At 43.8% G+C, this 27,844-nt stretch overlaps 2 protein-coding genes across 5 annotated transcripts in view; one reads left to right on the forward strand and one right to left on the reverse strand.

Moving 5' to 3' along the window:
• Positions 1–7,394, forward strand: part of LOC144470685 (BTB/POZ domain-containing protein 7) — a 33,970-nt gene extending 26,576 nt beyond the window's left edge. For 3 of the 4 annotated variants that reach the window (XM_078182122.1, XM_078182124.1, XM_078182123.1), the window contains 2 exons: positions 2,249–2,479; positions 4,716–7,394. In XM_078182122.1, the coding sequence (XP_078038248.1) occupies positions 2,249–2,479; positions 4,716–5,003 (519 nt within the window). In that variant the 3' untranslated portion in view covers positions 5,004–7,394. The remainder of the gene's footprint in view (positions 1–2,248; positions 2,480–4,715) is intronic. The other variant, XM_078182125.1, reaches the window with a different exon arrangement.
• A 6,642-nt stretch (positions 7,395–14,036) lies between these two features.
• Positions 14,037–27,844, reverse strand: Apolpp (retinoid- and fatty-acid binding glycoprotein apolipophorin; the record flags this gene model as incomplete). The annotated part of the gene is made up of 22 exons (XM_078182498.1): positions 14,037–14,214; positions 14,326–14,531; positions 14,789–15,037; positions 15,417–15,632; positions 16,532–16,670; positions 16,775–16,958; positions 17,205–17,362; positions 17,572–17,705; positions 18,498–18,734; positions 19,155–19,398; positions 19,488–19,729; positions 19,841–20,414; positions 20,580–20,800; positions 20,894–21,078; positions 21,321–21,813; positions 22,184–22,410; positions 22,508–22,705; positions 22,810–23,102; positions 23,203–23,419; positions 23,538–23,724; positions 23,885–24,280; positions 24,569–27,844. Coding segments are annotated over 22 exons (8,304 nt in total), but the record flags the coding sequence as incomplete, so codon positions are not given.

The following is a 27,844-nucleotide window of genomic DNA, read 5'->3' on the forward strand; positions in this document are numbered from 1 at the left end:
AGACTCGAGGTTTGTTTTTGCAGTGATAGAAGAACTAGTGCAATGACTGGAGTATTTTCTTTAATTTTGTTATTATGTAGAACGACGGAAAAATATGCACATATTTGTTAGATTTTTAGCTGAGCCTGTATGAAAATATGAAAAGCCAATTTCGATGTTATTTTATTAGGGTTGGCTGATCGCTGCCCCTTTTATATTTATCGAATAAGATGTACTAAACGATTTCGTTTATTTTTGAATGCAAAGATATAGTGTCTTGTTCGATAAATTCAATTTATATTAAAAAATTGTCCGTTGCTATTAAACTGCGGGTCTTCGTGAAAAATAAGACATTTATAATTATTTATCTCCGTCCTGAATAATACCGCATAATATTAAATAATATTAAATAATCTTACATAATACTGAATAATATTACATAATGCTAAACAATATTATGTCGAATTTGTCGAATTCTTCCAGCAGCGTCGCTTTTATCGCGTTTCACCCGCCCGTTCTCGTCGGGAACGCATGAAATCCGCGGTTCTAGTCATTATCTATTGTTCAATAAAATTACGTTGATTGCCAGGATCAGACATTAATCGTCGCGGATTTGCAAAGCGACGTTTTAACCGTCGTACTTTATTGCGACGACGACGCCGCGTCTTAAAGACGCACGAGACAGTTTTCTAACCGAAAAAGTTGCTTTTCCTCGTCGACGATTACGCGCTGCTTTTCAATATTTTTCGACGCCGTAATCGCGTCGAGCATGAAATTAGGTTTCCGCGTCACGGTTGCGCGCCCGCGTGAAAAAAAAAAAGAAAAAAAGGGAAAAGAAGAAGGGCAAAGGTCGCGCACGAAGATAGATAACGGATAACTGGATATTCGGTAGGAAATGGGAATCTAGAATTTTACAATCTTCGATCCGTCGGGAGAACAAAAGCGCAAGACCGCGCGCGGAGAGGACAGCGTGTTCGTTTCGCTTCGGCGTGGGCGTGCAAACGGTCTTACAACTGCAAACCAACACCCACAAAAATCCCACACAGTCTGTGCAATCGTTTAAGCGAAACAGGAAGCAAAAATGTCGAACGCTAGCCTAATCAATAGGTGCACGGGACCGCGAACATATTTAGGAGAAAACCCCCTAGGATTAAAACGAGAATTCGTTTCGTTTTTCAACGGTTTCAATGATTAAATCGTTCTAATTTTTTCCACTAATTTCCACGAAACCTCGCGATTTTAATCCACCAATGCGTTTGTTAAATGTATAATATTCGCGGGATGATTTTTTACAAATATTCTCCAGATTCTGGTGTAACAAAAATTGATTTCTGCTCGAGCAGATGGATTGAAAATAATTCTAAGTAGTTCAAAATAATTGCAAATAAATCATTATACAAATTAGCTTATATATATATATATATATATATATATATATATATATAAATTGTATTAAATTAAAAAATAAAGCTTCGTTTTCGTATAGCGCTGAGAACGTTATTCGCTATTAATAAAAATCGATCATAAAACAATAATAAAGAAATCGTGCAATGAGAATTCTCGCGCGGATTCTCGTTGCTACTTTATACAATCTTTCGACAGAAGATTCGTCTGGGCGAGCTTAAAATGAGAACACAATCAATTCTTGTTAACGCGGTTATCTTCTTATATTTCCCAAGTTCCCGCGCGCCATAAATGGATAAAGATCCGCGCCACATAATTACGAGCACGCGAAAATACGCAGTGTCGGGCGTAATTCTCGTTAAATGTTTTGAACCCGTAGGTTAATGAATAGCGGCGGTGGTGGTGGGTGTTCGGTTTTCCCCGTCGCGAGGATCCTCTGTTATCGGAGTTTGTTGAGTGCTTAGAGTTTAGCTTCCGGGCTCGGAAGGCTCCCGGCCATGCCGTATTGGCAGAATTGCACTCTCCCGTTTGCGGTTCTATTTTCTCCGTGAACCCTTCCGCCTTCGCACGAGCGGAAACTCATTATCCACCCCCGAAAAATCTTATTTCTATTTTAGAGAAATAAAGAGAAGTCGCATGGAAGTCGATGACGATAGTTCCGCAGGATTGCTATTGAATTATTCTAGGAATATTAATGACAAATTGGCATTAAAAATCGAGAGAGAGAGATCTCGGTGAAACGAGAATGTCCAGAGAAGAAAATGTTGAGAAAAAAAGGGGCCGAAATGAAATTGTCGAGAGAAGGAACGGGTTAAGAATGAATGGCGAAAGAGAGAAGGGTGGTACAGAATAGTAAGAGAAACAGTCGGGTTTTGTTTCGCAGAACACGGCCGCTTACAACGTGAAGGAGCAGAACGAGAGACTGACAGACATCGAAGACATGGATTCACCTGGGATGGGTATCAACGCGAGAACAGCACCGCCATTGTGCTACGGTAGGAACATGACGTTCCCGCGGCCGGCGTCGTCCTGCGCGCACAGACACGAGCTTCCAGCTATAGTGACCGAGGGTGAAAGCTGCAGACTTCTTGCCGAGGTAAGAAACACACCCGGGAACCGTTCCCGTTAATTGGACACCTTAATTCCGGGATCACGAAGAAACCTAACTGATTCGAAATTACGAGAAAATTGCGAGAGGGGGGTCGTTCGTTTCCATTATCAACGGCAGAAATCTTTCCGCCTCGCAGCAGATTGTTCCTCGGCCTTTTTCTGTCCATCGCCGCCGACGCAAAAACTTTTCTTTCTCGAACAGAAACGCTGGAACGAGCGCCGCTGTTTCTTTGCTTTCGCGAGAATTCATCGTTGCTGCTTTGCATTTCCATTCATTTTATCATACTTTTCAGTTCATTGATTTTCGGTTGCTTCGCATTTCATTCATTTTAGATTGTTTCACTTTTAATTTTGTTATTTAGCATTGAATTTAGCATCTAATTAATTACATGTTGCTTTGCATTTAATTAATTATATATTATTTCGTATTTAATTATTTAAATGTTCCTTATCCTTGAATTAATTAAACGTTCCTTACCCCCCTGAAGAATGTTTCTTACCCCTGAATTAATTAAGTATGTGCTTAGCATTGAATTAATCGAATGTTACTTAATATCGAACTAATTTAATGTTACTTAACGTCGAATTAATTAAATGTTACTTAATATTCAATTAATTAAACGTGCCTAGCAGTGAATGAATGAAATCATTTGCTTCGAAAGGAATGATTTGGAAACAGTTTTCACTTGCCAAAAGAAGAATAATCATTGAGATATAGTAATTAATTGCATAAAAATGAAACTTTAAGTAATCCATTTGCATTGAAAGTTGTCCTAACTGGTCCATGGCACAGTTTGTAGCATTAATGGTCTCTATAAGATTAAATATGTTCTCAGAATTCACAGCAGGGACACGCGCCGGACTCTCCATTGCACCAGCCACTTCGGAAATAATTTGTTTAAATTAGGGTACCGGTGTGATCCAATTTTAGACTTGACATTAAAAAACGATATTGTTTTATCCTTGAACAATTTGTCGGTGACAACTGACGAGTTATAAAACAGGCTTGACGCAACGTAATAGGAATTATTTATGAGCTGCTGCATTGTATGTAAATGATTATCTTTGAAGGCAATTTCAGAAAATGAAAATTCAGTGCAGCCGTGTCCCCTGCCGTTCGCGACGACGATAAAAAAATGAAAAAGATGGAATGGTATTCGATTTTTAAGCTTCGCGTCGTTGCGAACGTTTTTTCAACGCCATTTCTAATTGTTGAACGTACCTCGGATTAATATCGCAAATTTCCCACCGTTCCTCGTTAAATATTTTATTTTATTGTGCATATTGCATTATATATTATATTATTTTAATTATATATTTACTTATATTCGCGATGCTTTTGTGATTTTATAATTTTGCGAAAACCCATGCATAATTTTTATCGCCGCACTCGGCAGATACATGTTCCGACGTTCCTTTTCCTTTCTTTCCTGGAATAGATGAAACCGCGTTTATTGTCTCCGGTAACATCCCGAGTAGCAATATAACTTCCACAGGGCTTAGACAACAAATCGAAATTGTCGTTCTTTCTTCGTAACCTATTGCAACGAGCCTGCGGACCGCGGGCAACGTGAAAGCAAGCTTCACGGTTCATCGAGTTTATTTCCATCGCTTTTCGTATTTTTCCGCGCCGGAGAAGAAAACAGAAATCCGCGTTTTACGGCGGGGCAACCGCTAATTAAATCCCTTTTCAGTTTCTTATCGTTACGGCTGTAGAAAATTCAAACTGATCTACGAGTAGAAGATGTTCCATGAATTCAAGGATCTGGCCTTTTTTATTCCGGAGATTGCAATAGTGTAATGAGTCCCAACTCTTGTAATTCTATTCGGAGATCGCAAAATTTTAAATAAATTTTCATCTTATCGCTGAACCGTGGATTTTGTGGATTCTCGATAAAAATGGCAGGGTTGAAAACAAAATATCAGAAAAATTCGAGGACAGAAAAATTAGAGAAAAGACAACAGCAGTTTACTTATACCAAAGTAGGATTTTTATCTATTCGAAGTTATTTTTTACTCAGCCGCATGTTGCAAGAGGAACTATACGCGTACAGAAAATATAGAAGAGAAAAGAGCGAAGTTTTTCTATTGTCTCATGGAACAAAAAAAGATTTTTAAATCGTGACCCTCTACCGAACAGAATCAAGACGGCTTTGTCCGGGACGCCGTGCGCGTTTCCGGAAATGTTGGTCAAGAGTTGTTAAGATTGTTGTTCGTTTCAGCAACAAGAAAGCAACTCGTGCAGCGACGGACAGTTGTCGGGCGTGATGCCGGACGTGGCGATGGCGACAGCCTCCTTCGGAGCGTTGCAGCTGATCGAGGAGCAAGAGCTGGAGCTGGACTTAGGGGACGGAACGTCCCACCTGCTCCAGCATGTGTCGCCTTCCAGCGGCACCATGGGTTCGCACAGGTCCTCGCTGCCCCATCAACACCAGAGGCACTTCTCCGGACCCCCTCCACCACCGTACATGTACCACCGTGCTGGCACTGCCTTACCAAGATATATTTAAGATTTCTATCGGGATAAGAGGAAGTGTATAGTAATCGACTTTTTGGACCCTTGAATTAGGAGTTCCTTTCCTGAATGAAAGTAGAGACTCGCCCCCTCTCCCCGAAAGGTGTACTCTTCGTGTACTGCCATGGTTGCTCCGTGGACGCTTAGGAACAGCCCCTCGGTTACGAAGTGTCGACGAACCGCCGCGATTTCATCCCTTGCGCAGAGTGTTTGCTTCGGTTACTTTGTCCAGCAGGGACTCGCGCGAGCAGGGTGGACACATCACGGCGAGCACGTTTCACCGCGGTGACTGATTCGCAGTTAGGATTCCCCGTAATTAGCGACGATACGTTTAACGTTCAGACCAACCGACGACGCAGTATACTTGTATTAGTTGTAGCTGGGCCGCGGATCATCGAGCGTCCGCGAATCTTGATCGGTTCGTACCGTCAATCGAAGCTTGCAGAATGTGTGTTACTTTCGCTGTAACGACGCTGTTCAGTTCCGAACGAGGACGTATCATAAAATTATTTGCGTCGATGCTCAATCTCTTCTACAGTCCTTCCTCCAACTCCAAATTGCAAGGAGTGGACTTCGATAAGTTTAATCAACTAGAGATAACACGTTGGCACCCTTAACTTTGTTCGGTGTAATTGTAATAGTCATTGTACTTTGCGCGAGCTCAATTTAGTCTAGATTGGGTCGACTCGATGCAAATCGTTTCTTTCTGAAACATTATGCAGCATTCGTGTACCATATATATATGTATTAATTTACGTATCACGTTACCATTTAAAAGCGTAAACGTCTCTCTATCATTGTTAGCGTCCCGTTTCGTCTTTGTCGTGAACTGCGTTTCTGTAAGGGATCAAATTCGTACAATCGTTTTCTATGCATTTCAAACGGAAGCTGCGAACATGAACAGCGCGCCGTAGTGATCTTGCGGTCGAAGGCACGACTTGCGGCAAGTGGCGAAAATTGTGTCGAATCTATTTATTTAATTGTAACTACCTTCGCCACGAGAGAGCTGGGTAGATTAGAACCTCGTAGCCTCCGTTAGAGGATAGCGATCGACTAGATTATTGCGGCAATCGACGCGTTTATTAGTTTCCGAGGCAGCGTTTCAAAACCGCGAGAACGTCCGCGGCCCAGTCGCCCCAGCCACGATATTATTATGCTAATCGAATTTCATTTTGTACATAGACGTCGAGGAGGTCTCCGATCCGTTGAAGAGTTCGCGAAGCCAACGTTTTGCTCCGTAGGATCTGTAGAATTTCACTGCCACTGATCATTCGACGACGCCGCTGGCCCAGAGTTGAACATACAGTAATCGCCGATCGCCGAATCGGCAATTCCAAGTAGCACGAGAATACGAGAAAGCGCACGCGTGTCGCCAAGAGTTCGCGCGACAATTTTTAGTTTAGATCGTAGATGTTTATCTCTCGATTCAATGTTCAGAATAGGAGCTGCGAGGACGGCTGGGAGGTTGCACCAAGTGCGAGCTCGTGAAATTCAGCAAAGCATGTATATTACCAAAAGTTGCTGTGATTTCTAGTTTAGTTTTGCTACGACGAATCTTTCAAACGGGGAAAACAGATTTCTCCTCCCCTGAATTCAATGTTCAAAGAATAAGCTGTGAGAATAGAGAACCGCAGTCTAACGATCACTTTTAATCGAATCATTGTTAATCGGTCGATGCTCAACTCTGGGCTGGGATATGAATCGCGAAGGCCTGTCCGGTGATCAGCCATTGTTTCCATTCTCGAAGGCTGCCGTGGCGCACGGGGATGCACCGAACTCTGGAGTCTTCTGCGAAACCATTCCCGCGTACGCGAAACGTCTTGGAGGACGAGTAGCGGGCTGTAAATTTTCTTTGGAGCAGCTTCACGAAAGTAGAGGACCCCCCATGGTTTCCAGGATGTATTTATAATCGTATCTGAATCGAGGGCGCACCTCGCGGAAAGTTCATGCTTATTAGGTACAATCACGTTATAGGTGTAACTTCTAGGTGCATATGCGTGCAGCTGTGGTTTATAATGCGTGTGTGCGTGAATAATGCGTGGCCGGTGTACGTACGCGAATGCGCGAGCTCTCTAAGGTACCATATAAAGTGTTAATTAGACGATGTTGCCGGTGATTAACAAACGAGTGAACGAGAGAGAGAGAGAGAGAGAGGAAGTGAGATTGAGAGGGAGAGAAAGTCGGTGCGTGGGTGGGAGAGGTATGGGGCGCTGCGAAACAGACAGAGGATGAGAGAGCGTAGGCCATACAGAATGTGTACAGGTATATATGATCAGTGTTTTGTGAGCAGTATTGTTCTTTATTTAAAAAACAAAATGCCGCTGTGGGTATGATCTTTGCTAATTCATATTACCTATGATATTCAATAAAAATTATTTAAATATTAGCACATGCAATTCTGCCTTGATCCATCTCTTTCTCTTTTCGTTTGTCTGTAAACTTCTCTTTATTTTTTAATGAAGAACACACCGACTGCGCTACATTCTTAGAAACTTTGTTAGATATCCTGTTGGATTATAATCGCGACAGCAATATCGCCGGTACCATCTACTTTGTAGGTAGAGGAAAGCACAGTGTCAAAGATTATTCTTTATTTAAATATTTATCAACGTTCGTTTCTCTAGATTGATTCATTGTCCCTTGTATTTTTAATACTATATTTTATGGTATTTCTAGCATCGTTTGCAATACTCTTGCCAAACAGCGGAAAGAATTTTCCACGCAATCTGATGGAAACCTCAAGCTAATTTTGCGAAGCGAATGCGACGCGCTTTGTGTTTCTCTCCCGATGTGTAACTAATGTCTCTGAATTAGGGGAACGCTGACGACTCTTCCTCGGTACAATGATATTCATAGTTTCTGTCGCGCACGTGAAATAAAGTCACATTTGCCGAAGAAGATTTACATCTCTATAATTAAAAACGTCGCTTGAAGGAATGATGAATTTCCTGACATTTCTAGGAAACAGTTGAAGGCTCGTAAAATGACAAGCGTGCAAGCAGAGTAGCGATGTTGAGAAAAATATGACTTCAAGAGACAATCCGCTGCTGCAATTAGCAGATAACAAGTAATCTGTTTTAAATTGTACACGAAGTATTCTAACAATGACAGTATCATTTAATTTATCAGTATCGTTTAACAGTAACATTTGTTCTAGCATTGAAAAATAGTTTCTTGGAAATATATTGAAGCAGATACCGAAGCTGTATCTCAAGATATTTTTAAATCAAAGTGCAATTATAGATTTTAGGTGTATTACGTTATAAATCGTAGTTAGAACAGTCCGGTCTTATTCGACGCAACACGTTTCCCGTTCTTTTGCAATCCTTGACTCGGCTTGGCGCGAGTCGTAGGCGCACACTTATCTTTTAAAAAGGAAATCTTAATTTACGTAAGATGGTGTCAGCGGGAAAGCGCATCGTTCTTCGCTTTCTAGAGGCGCTTTTAGAAATAAACAGATACCTATGCAATATCCGAATTCCGATTACTAGGAAATATTACGATTTCGTGCTAGACCGCAGTAATAAGAAAAATAAAATTTCCTCGTTACTGGACGGAGCTTATTATCGGCTGGAGGAAAGTTTTTATTAAATTGGTGTCGTAGAGCTCCGCCTTGAACTTTCTTCGTTCCTGTAAAGTTGACGCAAACCGCACCAAAGAAGTTTGGCTATCTTGACAACCAATCAAACACTTCGCAGTCCTCCGCAATTCCCTCTATTTACTCGGCGACGAGATAGGAAATTGCTGTTGCTAAAGAGTGGATGTTAAAAATAAGTGGAAACCAGGTCCCCGTTTACGGTAAAATTGCTTTATTGTTCTGCGGATTGGCCAAGATTTCTTTTGTAAGGGTTCCGAGCAATTTCAGAACGCCTGTTGAGACCCTTTCAAGTGTTAAAGATAATAATTGTAATAACGATTGGTTCTAATCGCCTGATTTTCACGTATTCAATTGTACAATTATATAATTCAACAGTTATTTGATTATAGATTTATTTAATTATATAGTTATTTAATCATACAATTATTAAATTATACAATCATTTAATAGTTTTTGAAAATTTATAACTCCACGCAGGATCCCTTAATTTTTTAATAGCGATTTTAGTTTCTATCGATTAATTGTTAGTACCTGGTTTAATAATGAATGTATAATTAAAATAAAATAATTGAGGCAATTAAACATTTCATCGACGTCGAGAATTCTTGCAATTAGTCTCAAGCCCGTGCACCTGCTTATTATTGAAATCATCGGCACGCGTGGCGCGCTTATTGTGCGGAAGACGAAGAGAAGTGGTTGTCAAGGGGTTAAGTAGTTTCGCATCGGCCAAGTAGGTCAGTCAAGTAGATCCGTCTGCCTCAGATTACGAAGACAATAGTAGTCAAGTGTTTCAATTGCATAGTCTCGAAGCTTCCATCTAGCATGTTAATTCACTTCGCAACTTCTGCGAAGTTTTTGCGTCGGGTAAATTGTTGCAGCTAATTTGATCTTATAACAGGAAAAAGTTCACTCGATTGATGCGTTGCGTCATTTTTACTTAATCGATTTTTATTTCCTTCCTGTTTTAACGCGATTGGAGAGAATTTTATGTTGATTTTTGTATTGGCCCGATTTGAATTGCGTATAAAAATGTTACAATGTTTATGGAGCTAATCGATCTAATCATTCAAAATGGTTGCACTAAATGTTGGACAAGCTTAGAAAAAGTTGTGTAATATTTTTAATGTTCTGAAATAATCGTTGAGAATTTTGAACATTCTCGAAAATAATTGTACATTATTTTTACTTCATACTTCAATTGCACTGGTTCTATTCTATTTAAACAAGTAGATTCTACTATAGTTATAAAATAACAAATGTGACACCATCTAAAATAGAACATTCAATATTCACTCGTGGTTTAATTAATGATTGTATTACGTTATATCCTGCATTGGTTTAAACTGTTTTAAGGGATGAAAGAATTTTTCCCTTAGCTATTCAGTTTCTTGCGACCACCGCAGTATATATTTACTTTGTATAAAGATCCACGATTAAATAATGCAATTATTCCTTTGTCGGCTACAGCACTCTGACATGCGATTACTTCATGAAAAGAGGCGGCACGGTCGAAGAAAATACACCGAAGAATTGTTAATAATTGAATTTATCCTAGCCGGCCGAGTGTAAGGTTTCTTGCATTGAATTTCTCAGACCGGCTGCGCTCCAGTTCACAATTTTAAGTCTTATTTTCACTGATACGCCTTATCGTGCATTGTGAACAATCTTTTTACGTCTCTATATAATTCGTTGTTCCTCGATCTGATCATCTCTCTCCCTCCCCCTCCACGATTTTATACCGTTAATTCTGAAATTAGTTTTTATTATCAAAAGCACCCAGCGTTTCAAATAATAACTTATTTCTATTTATTATTGTTCTACTATTCGATAGCGTCATTTTTATGGGGGATGCTTCTACCCCTGTCTACTAGACAGATACTGAAGAAAGGAATTTATTTATAATTATGGTTTCATTGTAATATCAGGAACTATAAATGAAAAAAATTAATAAATAATAATAATAATAGCATACATATAATAATACATGTTATATAAAATAATAATATGTACAATATATCATTGTTTCTATTGCTATATATTATTATTATTATTATTAATTATCGCTTATTATTTCATTATATCGTAATGAAAATCGTTCGAACTGTAAGTAAATTCAAGTTGGCCATTGTTATAGAACAATATATATATTATTCGCGTTCAGGGCTCGCTAGTTCTAATGTTAAACGAGCCAGCAGCTCGGCGACAATTAAGGCAAACATTTTAAAAATAAGTGTAGCGTTATCTGACGAACCTCCTTCATTAACCTCGCGGAGAATTTCGATTCGAGCTGTAGATACACCGCGGTGGCAAGCGTAAACGTTGTGCATGCGAGCCTCACCGACGTGATCGTCGTCGTCGTCAACGACGACGACGTAACGTTAGCGTAGCATTAACGTCATCGCGATGGGGTGATGCTTTGAAAAAAAGCACTTCGATCACGTGAGCAAATGTGGCTAAAAAAGTATCGCCGGACCAGCCCTTAGGCTTGTTAGACCGATCGAGGCTACGCGAATGTTGTAAACTACGCGGCTGAACCACCAAAAAATGGTAAAAAGCGTTTCACAAATTTATGCACAATTGTACAGAGTCACGATATTCGTTCCTCAACGTTTGCGAATAAAAATGTCTTTATGGAATACAATTATTTGATCTAGATGCTTAGAAATATAATTTAGTTTTTAATTACATTTTCTGCATTTAGTAATTGTATTCCATAAAGAATTCTTCACACTTGAAGCCACTGTATAAATTGTTTCGAAAAGACTTATCTTTAAAATGTTATCTCAAAAATTAATGGTGGTTGATGCACATAGGATTAGTTTTCATTTTTAGACTTTATAATTAGATGAAATTCGGGTAAAATTTGTTCAAGACAAGCGTTTTTCGTAGCAATTTTTACGATCACTTCAAGAGTATAGAAATGAATTTTTAAAGGATATCTCTCGAGTAAAAAACATTTGTTGTTTTTGAAAACATCGTCGGACCGTGAAATCCACACCCTTATCTCTTTTCAGTACCGTGAACACACGCTATAAATAAATTCACTACGAACAATTTTATGATCGTGAAAGTTGTAACATTTTACACGTTTTAATAATTGTTTTCGTAGACGATTTTTGACAGAATAGATTACTTTTAATGCAGATTTTCGTTTTTCAAACGAGAGATTTTCTGATGCCAGGAAATCGAAAGGGTTTCTTTTCGCGAGCGAACGAAATCAAAAAGGATAACTAACTGATGATAACAAACAACCAGAACGCGAAGAACGAGCACAGCAGTGCCGAAGGCGTGACGGTAATTGTATATTCCTCGGTAAAAAGGGGTTACGTTTAGCAGATAAAATCAATGATAAACGACACGTCGCGCTCGCCGGCCGCGCGAATTTCGTCGAAACGCGAGCAACCGTGCTCCCTCGACCCTGAGTACGCGATTATTCATCCCTGGGATCCTGTTGTCGTCGACTTAGATTGATTAACGTCTGCTGATTAACTCTTTTTCCTTTTTTACTCCGGATCGGACAGCTTCGGACATCCACGAGAGATTCACCCCTTGCACTCGAGGTGTGGACACTCGAGAACGGTAAAATTATTTTCCGATTCACATCGCGTATTTATACGTGATTTAATGAGTGACAGTAATTTGTTATTATTTTATTTTCTAGTAGATCCATTTCTAACGTTTATAAATGTGGAGTTTACTATTTAGTAAAATATGGAGTTTACCATTTAGTAAACGTTTCTTGCAAGCGAAGATACTGTGGTAAATCATAAATCTTTATTTCTATGTTAGAAATAGTTATTTACTTATTGTATTCCTAAAAATATTGTTTCCAGTTTCATAGGAGATTGTGCGGAGTTTCAACGCGTTCGTAAATTCGCAACTTACTTGTCAGCGAATGGTTTCTACAGTTGGGGCACCGCGATCTCTTCTTTCCGCACCAAAGCCTCATGAGACACACCTGTCCCGATCACCGATACGTCGTTCACTAGCAATTGCGAATGCAACGGGTAATAACTATGCAAAATGCGGCCGGTTGGACAGCGGTGGTCCGCCAAAAGGAGCGGACCAGAACTGATCGGCCATGAGTATTAGGCTCGGATAGTCCTGGCTCCCCAGGTGATACTAATAAAGCAGAGATATTTTTTCGCCGCGTGTCCAACCTAAATCCATTAATTAAGACCGCATTTCAACGGCGAAAAACACGTTTGGCAACTTGCACCTAATGCCGCATATTGGCATTGCGTAACGGGTCACTTGAAACGCGCCCGCAAGAAAGTCGTTGTATTTGCATCCAGGGTGCTATACTGTTCTGTGATCGCAACAGTAAGTTTTTCATTAATACATAATGATAATAATTCGTTTATTGTATTATAATAATAATAAGTAATAATAAACGAATTCGAGACAAATTCTAAAGAAACTCTGAGAGAATTCGAAATAAATTCTAAATTAATGCCAAAGAAATTCGGAAAGAATTCGAGAGAAATTCCAAAGACATTCTAAAAGAATTCGAAAGAAATACTGAAAGAATTCGAGAGAAATTCCAAAGAAATACTGAAAGAATTCGAAAGGAATTCCAAAGATATTCTAAAAGAATTCGAAAGAAATACTGAAAGAATTCGAAAGAAATTCTGAGGGAATTCGAAACAAAATCTGAGCAGATTTCGCCCGTCGCCACGGAAAAGAGCGTGCAACTAAAAAGAGGAGCATGACCCGCAGTGAACTGTACAATAGAAGGGTGAAAGCAACGAGTGGTTCCGATTTATCTGGATCGTTTAGACAAGGATGATTTATCGGCGCGGAAGGCGCGTGTCCCAGCGAGGTGAAAGGACGACCGGGATAAAGTAGCGGAAAACAAATGGATCTTGGAGGAGCGCGTTCGAGAACAATGCGAGTAGATTTTCTTCGCGGTGCTATAGCATGGACAGCGACGCGTGGTCGCGATGTGTATCGACGTGCTTAAACGGTGCGGAAGTGGTATCGAGTTCAGATTAAGCTGGCGGTCGTGCAGCATCGGTATCTTGATTTAATAAAAGTAAGCCGTACAAATTGTACACCGTAAATCGAATCGACGACGTCCCGTATCATGCGAGTCTGTTGTCTGCGGTGCGCGGTTTCACTATAAAAAGCTTGCGCGAAAATTGCGGTGAAAGTTCGACGTTTGATCTCATTAAATCGAGCTATAGATAACTTCCATTTCTTTGTCAGACATTTATTTCCTTTCTCTTTGATTCATTTCTTTCTTTTCTTTATTATTTGATTTATTTCGTATCATCGACTCGGAGACTCTTAGCGGATTGATACAGAGAACAATAGATTCCACCCAGCTTAATATACTTCTAGAATTTCCCCATGAAATTTATGTGTTCGATGACTATCATAAATGTAGGCATAATAAGAGGAAACGCGAGGAAGATTGAAGAAGAACGATTAAATATTTTCTTTTTATTTCGACTGAGGCTTAGTCCTCAGGCCGCTTACAAGTATTAAAATAACGCCCGACGTATTACAATCAAGTAACAAAATACAATACACCTAAATTAATTAATTAATAGTGGTAGGTTGACGCGATGACTCCCTTTAACCCTTCACCCCAGCCTTGGTATCTCTGTGGGAAAAGAAACGATGTACATTACGTGTACGCTATTGTATGCCGAGGCTTACGCTACGTGCTCTGTCCTCGAAATATTTTTCTATTAAAAATAAGCGCATTCCTCACCTTGCCGGCTTGGTATTTTTGCGATTGACGATTTTGCATTTCGCACGGCCAACTAAACCGTACTGGTATCCGCACAAGCAATCTTCCTCGAGTTCTGTATGAGCAAGGCCATCGGCGATCCTCTTGGCGGTCACTTGAACGAATTGCTTCTTCTGGTTCGGCTTGGCACTCACGAAGTTGTCCAAACTGAACAATGCACCGCCCGTCTGCAACACATCGTTTATTGAAGTTATTATTCGATCTGATATTATTGAACAACTACAAAAGTTGTAATATTCCTTCAACGACTTTGCGAAATGCATCCAAAGAAATTATGCAGATCGATACGAATTATTGGCAAGACTGTCGAACCTAAAACGTCTTGTGCCAAAAGGGGTTGGAAAGGGAGAAGGTATTCTGGATGGTAGGGGTGTCGGTATACATTGTTTTGTCAGCAGGCGATGGCCACTTGTTGAACACTTACGGAAACCGCGAAGTCAGCGCAGACGTCGGTCTTCGGAACCACGAGATTGTTCTTGAGGTCGGTGTTTCCGGCGAGTGGCCTCTTCGCGTCGCAGTCAGCGAACGTGTACACGCTCTCTTTGTCGTATCCGACGATATTTTTCTGCGGCTTGCCCGACACGAGGAGCTCGTCGGGATAAGATATGTGGTAATAAGTGAGCCCGAGGTCCCGGTAAGTTTTCAGTCCAAGTATCAGCCTTATTTGTTGCAGCTGAAACACAACCACCCCGCTTTAATCAGCATTTGCCCTGCGACAGTCCCCGTTTGAATACCAAATTGGGAGGACTGAGTTCACAGGTAAGTAGAGTAGCACGTTCGCGGATGGCAAAAGAACGCCGAAATAAAATGAAAATTCTCGGTCTTGTTTAATTTATACATTGGCGCCATGCTAATGATAATATAGAAGATTAAGTAGGAAAAACATAATATATTAATTCTTTTTTAAAGTTCAGATATATGTAATACGATGATATGCGTGATAATTGGGCTTATAAATTTTAATGAATGTAGCAATCTCGTCGACGAAACGTGTTAAGAAATTCGTTAAAGAAACGATAAAGAAATTGGACTAACGAGAAAACATTGCTTACAGAAATGGCAAATGGACTCTTCTCGCAGAAGGAAGCATGAACGCCGATCACAGCCTTGGCTGCACCCGGCCTGAACGGATAGTTGATGGCCTCTTGGTAGGCGTCCGTCAGCTTCAGGGTGCCCAATTCAACGTCCAGCTTCTGCTTGGCGTAAGATAGAGGTATCTCGATTTTCTTGATCGAGTTTCGCAGTTCCTTCACTCCGTCCACCGCCTCCTGAAAATCATTATTTTCTTTTGTAAGTCATGCAAAAACGAAAACGAAACGACGCCTTTTTATCGCGACTGCGAACATTTCCTTGAAAGTTGAACGCGCGTGACGCACCGTTCTGAACCGTGTTCGCCTATTTCCGGCGCCGTTTTCCATACCGACCGGCATGATTAATGAAGTTCTTCGCCCGGTAAATACACTTTATAGTCACGTGGATTGTTTGGCGCAGGTGATCGAGAAGGAAACGACTGCACAGTGATCTCGGCAAAGACAGCAAGAGGCTCGCGAGATTTTGACCGCCTTTTCTCCAAGTTCAAATGAATCAATTTGTATTATATTTTTATCTTTATGTATTTATATTTATATTATACTTATATTTTTATATTTTTATTGTATTGTGTTGTATTGTTTTCAGTCATCGGAGGATCGTTTAACGAACACTGAATTTAATTGCCAAGCTACATCGGTACATGATTGACGATCGTTCACGCAGATCGGCGCGGAAAAACGGCAATTAGACTCGCCCAATCGGCCGATAGAGCTAGACGCGATCGAAACGAGTTCTGACTCATCAGATTATCCGTGCTTCTTCGGTTCGCAGCAACTTTTTCTGCGATCTGAACAGGGCGTTACGTTCGTGATTCACGGTACAGGTGGGAAAAAAAACGTCAGCGATTTGAATTCTCGCAGTCATTAATGAAGCTGCGTAAACACGTGTTACTCTGCACGTGTTAACCGAGATTCTAAGGGCTACAGTTGCCGTCCGACGAACGCCGATCGGTATATGGATGGACACGTAACGAAACCGAAAACCGATCTAATCGCTGAATAATAATATTATAATATCATATATCATAATTATTATTATCTGTAGTAATTTAAAAATATGGCAAGTGAGAAATTACCTGGAAAGTGACTTTCTTTTCTTTCTCGAAGAACTTGATGTTCTTTAATTCGCCGGCGATGTCGGTGTCTCCGTTAAACGTATAGTGTTGCGGCCATTTCATTCTTTCAGCGAATCCAATCAGACCGATGTGCACGTCTCTGTGAACATACGAGGAATTTCATTTGCGATTACAATTCGCTTGTAATAGGAAGTGATACCAAACGATGGAAAATATTCTCCATCGAACAAGAATATTACTCACGATATTCCTCCCTGTTTCAGCTCGTCTCTGATTTGAGAAATCAGGGGCACGATCAAGTCTTTGTAGACCTTCTCGTTCGGTGCTAATTGCTCGAGCACGATCACAACGTCGGCTTCTTTCTTGGGGATCTTTACGCTGAAGGTGTCGCCGATACCAATGGTTGCTGCACCAACTTTGCAGTTTGCTGAAATTCGAGCAAAAACATGTTTTGAAAATGATCAAGGATACATCCGTTTCAACTGGAATATTTATTCATTAATCTATATAATCATATTATATTTATCAATGCTTCAAACCAGATGGTTCATTTAATAGGTGAAAAATATCAATCAATGCCAAGATTTTTGCATTAAACAAAGACGTTCGCTGTCCGAGCTGTCTTTTTTATTGTCGAGCGACCCGTTATCGTTGATGTCAAGGGAGAACTTACCGCATGGTGGTGGCACACTGGTAGTTTTAATGCCAGCCGCGTAACAGGCGTAGTGATAAGCCGAAGCGATCAGGCAAGCTCCATAGGCAGGGTCAGCGGCCACTGCGTGGTCGCAGGCGTCGCGATATTGACTCGGGTTCACATACTTGAAGCAGGACCTGCAATCACGTTTTATTCACCGTTAAGGGTTGCTCGAAACCCTCTTTCACCCTTCCTAACTAGTTATCCCTGGAACTTGCCTCCTTAGCGGCTTAACGAAAGGCTTCCAAGTAAATATTATAGTATTACTTATAGTCGTATTTATTGTTATATTCATTCTTATATTGTTGTTATACTTTCTGGTTATAGTTACGTTATAATTGCTTACTTGAGAGGGGAATTCTGGCCAATGAAGTAGTCCGTGCAGACTTGGGCACGATCTTTGTGATCGACTGCAGTCGCAGCTGGACAGTCGCCCTTCAGTTTGTATGCATTTCCAAAATCGCTTCCACTGTCGGTGATCTAATCAAAAATATTATGAAAATCGTGAATATAATTTCCATGAGGACGCGTTTGCAGCGCAAAACCCATCATACCATAGAGATGCTAGGTATAACATTTAATTACAACGAACGCATCCACCTTACAAATTTTAATTCTAACAGATTTATTCCAGAGAACATGTATCGCAGACCGGAGAAGAATTCTCGAATATAACTCGGCTCGGTTCGAGTTGCCCGGTGTATGTAACCCCTTAATCTGTTTATCCCTCTGACAATCAATCCCACGAAAGCCCCTGCCGGAGCCTAGGGGCCAATTAGCGCGAGGAACCGAACGGAACATTGCCCCCTGGAAGATCGAGAGATACCCCAGCGTTCGCACGTGAGCTTCGAATTTCCTGTTTCTAGGAACGCCACGCCGGATCCGGATTCGATTTTGCCGCCATTTAGAGTCGTAGCGCACACACACACAGACGCAAATGGAAAATGATCCTTGGAAATCACCATTCAGAAAATGACCCTTGGGAAAATAGCTTTTGGAGAATGATCTTTGGAAAAGTAGTATTTAAACTGAAATCTTCTTTGGAAATATGACCCTTGGAAAAATACAGTATCGAAAACTAGCACTTAGAAGAATGATCTTTGGAAAACCAGCGCTTGGAAACACCGTCATTGAAAAAACATCCCCCAGAGGAACAGTCCCCTTAGGAATAACCTTTGAGAAATTAGCTTTCCGGGAAAAGAACTAATGGTCGGATGAACGTTCGCAAAAAACAGTCTGCAGAACGATTAAAGCGGCCGTGTCGTGACATACCTTTCCAGATGGCAGAGTGAAGTCGTCGTAGGGCTCGTTGTTGGCGTCGCCCAACAAACCACGCAGCCTGCCGTGGTAGAAACCGGAAACGCGAATGGCACAGACCAAAGGCGCCTTACGCGTGCAAGTGACGCGAACACCGTAATCGGACTTGACACTGGCGAATGGGTATTCCAGGTAAGCGTGCAGGTTCTCCGTGCTCGCTGGGAAATCGGCTCGTTCGTTGTTCACGATTATCTGAAATCGTAATCGCGATCCCTATTGAAACAGCGGCAAACAACAGCGGCGCGGAGTCGACTAATCTTTCTAATTTCAGCCGACCCTTCCAGGATTAATGTCAACGTATCAGCGACGTGCTTCTAATTCGTAACACCGGACCTTACCAGCCATCGAAACTAACTGGCGTGTACAAGGGGACTTTACAAGCAGATTGCGGATCTTTAAGTAAACGAAAACTTGAACAGATTGCGTGAAACAGGAATTAAATAATAATTGACCGTGGATTTTTATGCGAAATAAGAATTGTCTACCGTCAATGTCGAAGAAGTAGAAGCTAAGCATATCCCGGGAGGATATGTCTATGGAAAATTTTTTTTATAAATAAACATGGAGACTAACGAAGAAATGGAGGGCGTATTCGAACAATATTGCACTCACGTGTCCATTTGACTTGATAGTGATGCTCTCCTTGGGCGCGGTGACAGAGATGGTGTTCAGATTGCCTTTGTTGAAATTGGCTACCACCGAGAAGTTGCCGTCTTGAATGTCCTGAGCCAGGATGTAGGAGCAGCTACCAGGTAGTGTCAGGTGACGGCCATCGAACGTGAAGAAGTGTCCTCCCTCGGTGACTACGGCCGATTTGCTGAACGGTGGAATGATATCTGCCGGATCCAGAGTTGGTCTGCAACGAAGTGAACAGGGGACATTTGTATTTCACGGATTTATTCGGTCCTCTTATCGTTAACGGTCGATTCAACGAGATCGTTTTACCTGTAAGCTTGGTATATTTCCGTGAGCGACGGTAGCTCCTTGTTGCGCAACAGATTTAAGACGGAGAGTTGGATGGTAGGAATGCCAGGCAACTCGGAGAGAATGCCGAAATTGAACGGCGATTGGAGCTTCAGGGAGCCCAACGCATTGTCCGCGACGATACTCTTCAACGGAGCAATCAGCGATCCGATCGCGACTTCTCCTTGCGCGCCGATCTCCTTAAGCGCGTCCATTATATTAACCTGGAAATAGAGATAACAGAATCGTGAGTCCAAGTTCATCGGAACCATTTTCACGAATTATTCGAAGTCATTTATTTCAAGATCTTTGATATTTCAAGTTGCAGGTCTCACCTGTTCGTGTTTGGCTAACTTGACGATGTACTTGCAGATGACCTCCAAAAACATCTGTAGCTCTTTATTGGGCATGACGTTCTTCACGATGTTGCAGCCTTCCTGGAGCGGTCCCAAAACGGCCCCCGGTATCTCGAGATTCTTCAAGTTCTGGTATTTCTCCTTGATGATCTCGTACACCGGCAACGCCTTCAGTTGGTTGATCAGTTGCGAGTTGAACTCCTCGAGGTCGTGTTTCAACTGCTCCAAGATCTTCGACAAGGCCTTAGAGATGTCCTGGGCCAGGCCGGAGACCCCGCTTATTAGATCGTGTAGCTCTTTCTGGTGGGAATTGATCAGGTCCAGCAACGCGTTCAGATACAGTTTCGCCAAGTTAGCGATCGCGTCCACGATTTCTAAGTACTTCTTGAAGATCTTCTCGTAGGACTCCTTCAGCTTCGGGTAAACCGAGTTCACCGACGCCTTTAAGCTGTCCAGGAACGAGTTCACCTGCTTCTGCAATTTTTCTGCGATCTCGGCGACGTCCTTCAGGATGTGCGACACGGTAGCGACCACACCGCCCAGGTATTTGTTGCTTCGCAAAACAGAAAATCGAATTTTTAATTTAATTTCGTCGAATTTTTGCTCACAGAGTGTCTACAATAAATGGCTATTTTTTCCTTTTTTAAACAAAGATATAAAAAGAAAGGAGGTAAGTAATGTTTTTAAGAACAAAAATGACGAGGTATTGTGTACTAACAATGTTGCCTGGATTTCTTTGACAGTCTCGTCAGCGTTGATTTCTTGCTTCAGCTTGGACAATTCGTTTTGGTAGTACTCGAAGAGTGGCTTCAGATTAGGCTGCGCTTTCTGCAAGTGTTGCGTAAGATCGCCGATTTCCGCTTGAAGTTGTTTCGCCACCCAATCCTGGGTCTCGTTTAGTTTTTCCACAAGTTCGAGCCTCTTGTTCTTCTCTGCTTCCTGTGGCATTCGAAATCGATGCGTTACCAAAGTCACCTTGTAATTTCCCGATCCTGTATTTCTATAATTCTATATTCGTTTAATGCTACTTACAAATACTTCGATCAAATTCGCTTTGTCGTAACTGATATCGGGCTTCAGGAACTGTTTCTCGTCGAGGTGCACCAAAACGCGGAACAGCTTCTTCTTCGCTCCGTCTTTGTACGAGTCTGCATGGATTTCGGCCAACTGACCGAGGACTAACTGGCCGTTGATGGTCACTTTGTCGTTCGGCTTGTCTGCAAAACATATATAAATATATTATAATATAAGTATATTAGTCTATATATAATGTATGTATTATATACAATATTATATATTATGCTATGTTGTATTATATCATATTATATTATATTCTACTATACTATCATCCTACATTATAAAAAGTATACTTATCCCAACGTAGTTAATAGTATAGCATAATACAATGATCATACATTATACCATACATTATTATATGTAAAAATAACAGTGAACTGACCTTTGTGGTAAGTGACGAAATTGAAGCCGTTCAGGCCCTTGCCCTCGAGCTTTGCCACGATGGCCGGTTCACCGAGCAGAGACAGCTCCCGGTTGATGGTCTGCTGGTCCTTCGAGATCTGGTACTTCCACTCGTCCTTGATCAAGACCTTGTCAGGCAACGTGACGAACAGTTCGGCTTGACTCTTGTCCGCGGTTAACAATGCGCCGAGAGTCTTTGGTTTCTGATGGACGTCGTTGTAAGTGAAGAAGCTGCTGAGCTCTATCACCTGGCTGGTGAAGGCCAGGGCCGATTTCAGGGTCAGCTTCAGCTGCTGGCCGCGGCTGTTCACCTCGATGTTGCTGGTGACGTTCTGACCGTCCTGGACCGGTTGCTTCTGAACATTCGCGCTGATCGAGATCTTCTGGGACTTCTTCTCGAAGACGTCCAGGTCCAGATTGGCATCAAGCAAACGTTCGCTGTCGCAGTGCAGTCTTCCTTTCACCGAGAGGTCCTTTGAGAAGACAGAAGACATTGTTATGAAATGAGCGACGCGACGGTGTTTTGTAGGAGCAGTTGCGATGCTCATTAGATAGTTGTTAAAACATGACAGTATTAGATAATATATATATTCAGTTAGATGTTTCTGGTATTATACTGTTATACATATATACTGTATTTAATAGTAATTACATTATACTATACTATTATACCGTATTATAAAGAGTATACACGTCCTGATATGGTTAACAGTATAGTATAATTATAATATATTATACGTAACTGATGACTACTTTGAACGCGGAGAGATCATAAAAGAACAAAGGAATAAAATCTCTATCCGGCTTCTGTTGCTCGTAATTGATGCATTGATGCAACTTTACCTTCGTTTGCGTCGGATACGAGAATTTTGCGTTTCCGACAACAGACAGGCTGTCCTTGTCGATGTTCACGTCTCCGCTGGCAGTCAGACAGGTCTTCTCGTTTGGTTTATTCTTCCTATCCGCGTACAAAGATACGTCGAACTTGTACGGACCGCCTGCCTTCGCCTTCGGCACATCGTAAGTCGCGGTCAGAGCGATCTCGCGCGACGGCAGAGTCAAAATCGAAGCTGCAACCGTGAAAACGACGGAATCGATCAAGTTCTACCGTAGGTCGATAGGATACGAAATCAATGTTTCGATTGAAATCAGTTTTTCATTAATTACCGTAGTCTTCCGGACGAATGTGGAGCTGGTAGGTGTACTCGGACTTGTCCTTGGTCGAATGCAGGTATAGATTAGAGGTGTGCTGCAGGTCAAGATGGCCTAATTCGGTGCTGGTCTTCAGCCCGAACTCGGCAGGCACGTTGAACTTCTTCAGGTCGACTTCCACCGTCAGTTGGTGCTTCAAGTACGGTTTCTCTGCTGTAGAGATCATCGGAGGATTAGAAATCGCGGCGGAAATAATGTTCCCTTACTTCGCAGTTCTCCGACTCTTCGAACGATGATTCCAAGAAAAAAAAGCTTACGTTTTGAATCCAAGCTCGACTGCAGCTTGAAGTGGGCGCAGTCCTTGGTTTGCTCGCAGTAGCTGTTGAACACGTGGAGCTCCTTGTTCGAGAGTTTGAGCTCGCCGACGATGGCCGATGGGCCAAAGTTCGCGTTCAAAATCACAGCGGCGCCCTCCTCTCCGTCCTTCTCGTTGGTCAGCTGTTGTCTGGTGTACTTGAAGGACGAGCTTTTGGTGTCGTCGCCGACCTTCAGGCTCCCGTTGCCCTCCACCACGATCTTTCCCTCTTCGTCGCGTTTCTTGTAGCTCGTGCTGGATACACAGTGCAGTCTTAGTTCCCGAATATACCAGAACGGTTTTAGATCATCGAAAGACAACGGGTTTCGCGCCGTAACATAACCGTGTGTCATACCTTCCGGTTACGATGTTCTTCCCGTCGCTGGTCACCGTCACGATGATCCTCTTTCCTGTCTTGGCCGTCGGTTTGTTCGAGATCTCGGCGTGGATCTTGCGGTACTTGGTCTTGTCGCTGTCGAAGTTCGCGTTGATGTCGAACTCGTCGACGCTGTCAAGGTCGGCGTGAACGTCCCCGGTGACGAAGCCCTTGGGCGTGCGCACCGTCAAGTCACCTGCAATCGTTAGCATTCGATAGAGTTATCTTGACAGTCTTTCGGACAATCGAATATTTTTGACATGGTCAAATGCATTCGATGCGAACTTTCCGCATTGTAATCTTCCGTAACTTACCCTTGTACTCTTTCGGTCCGAGTTTCTCGAATTTCCAAAGCAGCTCGGATTTTCCTTGCGGACAGGTGGACGTCACCTCGAAAACTTTGCGCGGCCCCTGCAGCTGGATGTTGCTGTTCAGGGTGTGTTCCGCGCCGTCGACATTCAGTACCGCGTTCGTGGTCAGTTTATTCTCTGGCTTCACTCTCTGCAACGCGAGATCAAGTGGAAAATTTATTTGGCAACTCATCTTTACTCAACCGGCATAATAATGCTAAACCAGAAAGGATCAAACCGCATATAGTCGGTTCGCTCCTTCTGAAAATTCGTCTTCGTTCGCGGTGCAATTCGAGCAGAGGCGTGCCTACCTTGTAGTCGATGTTCAGGGCCGTGTTGCGTAACTTCTCCAGGGGCAATGCGGTGTTGATCTTGATATTAACGATTGCCACTTCGGGCTCGTAGACGTTGTTGGACTGGAACGTTGCCTTCTTGTCCCCGTGCTCGTACTTCAGGTCAACGTCGGCGGTGGCTTTGGTCTCGGTCGGCGCGTACTTGTAGCTTCCCTCCAGCTTCAATGGTGGTTGCTTGGCAACCATCAGGATCAGCTCTCCCTTGGCTTCCGAAGCCACGTCCAAAGATCCACGCTTTTCCACCTTGCTGTCCAATTTCACCGCTAACTCGTTGTCTTTGTCGTAGGCCACTTTTCCTGATCCCGACAACTCGAAACCTTGGCCGTCGTCCTTGTTCACCACCTTGACATTGTTCTGAAAACAGAGGGGTCATTGAGCCTATGCTTGGAGAAGATGGACGACTTCAAGGAGGATGATTATTTTTTCTGGAACAAGCCTGTGGAAACAGCGATTCTCCGGACTCGTGGAAGAATATTTTTCAAGCAGATAATGTAAGCGACGCGAACCCTTATATTGATAAGTAACCTCAATTAAGAACACCATGTACAAGCATTCTTCCCTATGGATTTTATATTTATCATCGCGGCAAAGTATTACTTCCACTAATTGTTCAAAGAATCTAGTATCCCTTTTAACACGTACCTCCAGCAGCCAGTCGCCCCATGAGCCATGGACGTCGGTCTCGGTACATGAGTCGTCTTCCTTATTGGAAACGCTGACCTTGACCTTCTGAGGCACCTTCGCACCTCCGACCTGGACGCCGATGCTGTTCTGCAACTTGCCGTTCTCCTGTTTCGATGCGATGTCGTAGTTGATCACCAGGTCCTTGTTCTCGGTGTCGATCACATTCAGCTGAGCCGCCGACTCGAAAGTGAACTGTTCCGTGTCGAACAACTTTCCGTCGGCCTTATACTGGATCTTGGTAGCCGGGCCACCCTTCACCTGGCAATGCTCCAATTCGGCGTTCACGTTGACGTCGATCGCCTTCCCCTTTTGCACGGACTTCCGGTTCCCTTTCCACTTGAAGTTGCGTCCCGAGGGCAAAGTAACGTCGGCGGCCAAGTCCAGCTCTCCGTTGTTGATGCTACCGGTTAGGCTTGCCTTACCGTTCAGCTCGAGCTTCTGGTCGAGCCACTCGAGCACGTTCTTCGTGTCGACCGAGTTGGACAAGATGTGATTGTTGGTGGTCAGCTTGATGCGTTTGTTAGGGTTCTTCTTGGCGTCGTACTGGACCTCGACGGTGCCGACGTGCTCCGGGCCATTGACGGTCAACTGACCCGTTGCCTGGATCTTGCGGCCGATCTTCGGCACGTCGATGTTCAGGTTCGCGTTCCCTTTGCCGTTCTGGAACGAGTACTGGCCGTTGGCCGTCAGGTAGCTCTTCAGGTTCAGGTTAACAGTGGCGACCGGGTGCGGCGTCTTGCGGGACTTGAGCGTGAACTCGACGTACTTGACGCCGTCCACTCTGACGAACACCAACGCGTTCGCCAGTTGTGGACTGACTTCGAAGTCGACCGACGCCTTCACCTTCTTGCCATTCAAATTCGCGTCCCCGTTCACCTGTAACTGCGCGCTGTCCTTCTTCGCGTTGGCCACCACCGTCACTTCGGACTCGTACTTGCCGCCCGGGCTCAAGACCAGCGAGTTCGTGTACTTGCTCGTGTTCGGCGCGACCGCGTCGCGCTTCGACTTCAGCTCGATCTTGTTCTTCAGCAGTTCAGCCTCGAACTCCAACTCGTAGTCGCCCGGCTTCTGTACGTCCTTCTTTATCGAGATCTCGGCACCAGCCTTGAACTTCTCGTATTTGATTTCGACGTCGCCGATGAGCCGGACATGGCCCAACTCGCCGTCCAGCTTCAGCTTCAAATTGGAAGCGGGGTACTTGATCTCGTTGGACGTGGACAGAACAGGACCCTTGTCTTTCTCTTCGACTTTGAACTTCTGCTCCACTGTGAACCGGTTGTCCTCGGACTGTAGATCAGGTCCGTGGACGAAGGTCAGCTTGTGCTCCAGCTGGTACTTCTCTTTCGTCAACTCCCAATCCAGCAAGAATGCAAGGTTGGGATCGGAGGAAGGATTTGCGGACACCTTGAGGGCGTACTGTTTGTTGGGATCGACCTTTCCGTCCAACTTCACGTCCAGGTGCTTGTCGCCGTAGCTCAGCTTGGTGTCTACGTCCAGCGACTTCGGCGTCCACTTGACCGAGCCGTCGACGACCACCAGCTTCTGGCCGCCAACCACCAAAGCCACTTCCTCGATGGTGAACTTCTGACCACCGTCTACCTCCGCCACGTCCACCGTTCCCTGGCACGTGTATTGCTGGCCCGTCTGCGTGCCGGATTTCACGTCGACGTACTTCGCGATGTGCTCTGGCACCTTGTACTCTAGAACCGGTTTGTACTTGTTGCCGCTGGCTATGACACCGACGCGTGCGTAGTAGTCATTGTGATCGTGAAGGGCGGTGATGGTGACGCTGCGCTCCTCGGGGGTGTTCTTCAGAGCAGCCTCGATAGAGGCTTTCTTGATCGGCGAGTCGAACGCCAGCTTGGCGAACAGGTTCGGCTTGCATTTGACCTCGCCGGTGAGAGCGACGCGTCTATTGGTCTTGCTTTTGGGTGTGTCCAGAAGGATCTCGAAGGCGCGTTTGTCAGGCTCTTGGTCGTCCAACTTGGCTCGGAAGTGGAACTCGGTCACGTCGTTGTTTTCGACGGACACGGCGAACTTGGCTGGTCCGCTCAGTGGGAACAGGGGCTTCTGCTGAATGGTGGCCAGATCGGTGTAGGGGAATGAGAGTTCCCCGCAGACAGTCACTCCCAGGATGGTGGACAGCTGGTCGAAGCAGTCCTTGTACTCTCTGCCCTTGTTGAACTTGGACGCCGTGTCCTTGCCGTTCGTGCTCACTAGCACCTCGCTGTTCACGTTGATCACCTCTTGCTTCTTCTTAGGCACGCTGAGGGACACGTCGATGCCCTTGCCGTTCAGCACATTGACGGATACGTCGCTGCTGGTCGCTGTGTGCAGGGTGCTGACCACCTTCACGCCCGACTCTACGCCCAGAGCTTGGACGAGCATGTTGCCGGTGACGGTGACCGCCACGCTTGGCTCGAGGCCAACTTTGAACGCTGCGTTCTTCGGGTCGTCTAGGATCGCAGCCAGGTCCAGCTTGCCGGTGCTCTTGATGCGTGCCGCACTGGTCCCGGTGACTCCCAACGACAGGGAACTGCCGAGGTTGGTGGGGTAGATCAGGTCGGCCTCCAGGAACTGCAGGTAATTCTCGAAGTCGTAGTTCAGATTCTTGGCAAAGTTGAATCCACTGCCGAGCTTATCGAACGCCTTGTCTATAATTTCTAGCACGGGGTCCTTGGAGTTGTCGCCCTCGTAACTCAGGTACGCTATCTCCACGCCGAACAGCTTCACGGAGAGGTCCAGGTCCAGGTTCTGATCAACTTCGTTACCCCTCAGCTTCACGTTCTTCGCGAACCGGTTGAGCTCGTTTTGCTCGACTGCAGCTCGCTTCCCTCTGACCAGCTTATTGTACTTGCTCGCAGTGTACTTGCCGATGCCGTCCAGAGTGTCTTTGACATCGTCTTCGACGTTCTTTAACTCGTGTTTCTGAAGAACACCCTTCGGGCCCAGCCAGTGCTCGATCGCTCTGTCGAGGTTCTCCACGCGGGTGTTCAGGTTCAGGAGGTTTATGTTATGCCCGAAAAGCTCCACCGTGACGTTCAGGTCGACGGACCGGGGCACGAAGCTGTTCTGGCTGTAGATCACGTTCTGGTCGATGCTCGAGCCCAGACCGAGCGTGTCGATCTTGTAAGACAGCTCGTCGTTGTACGAGAACTTGCGGAAATCTTCCGGGAACTTGGTGCGCGGTTTTACTTGTCCAATGTGGCTCTTGGCGGTCTGCTTGTTCGGGTC

The sequence above is a fragment of the Augochlora pura genome, chromosome 6, assembly GCF_028453695.1.
Source record: "Augochlora pura isolate Apur16 chromosome 6, APUR_v2.2.1, whole genome shotgun sequence".
Lineage (NCBI taxonomy): Eukaryota > Metazoa > Arthropoda > Insecta > Hymenoptera > Halictidae > Augochlora > Augochlora pura.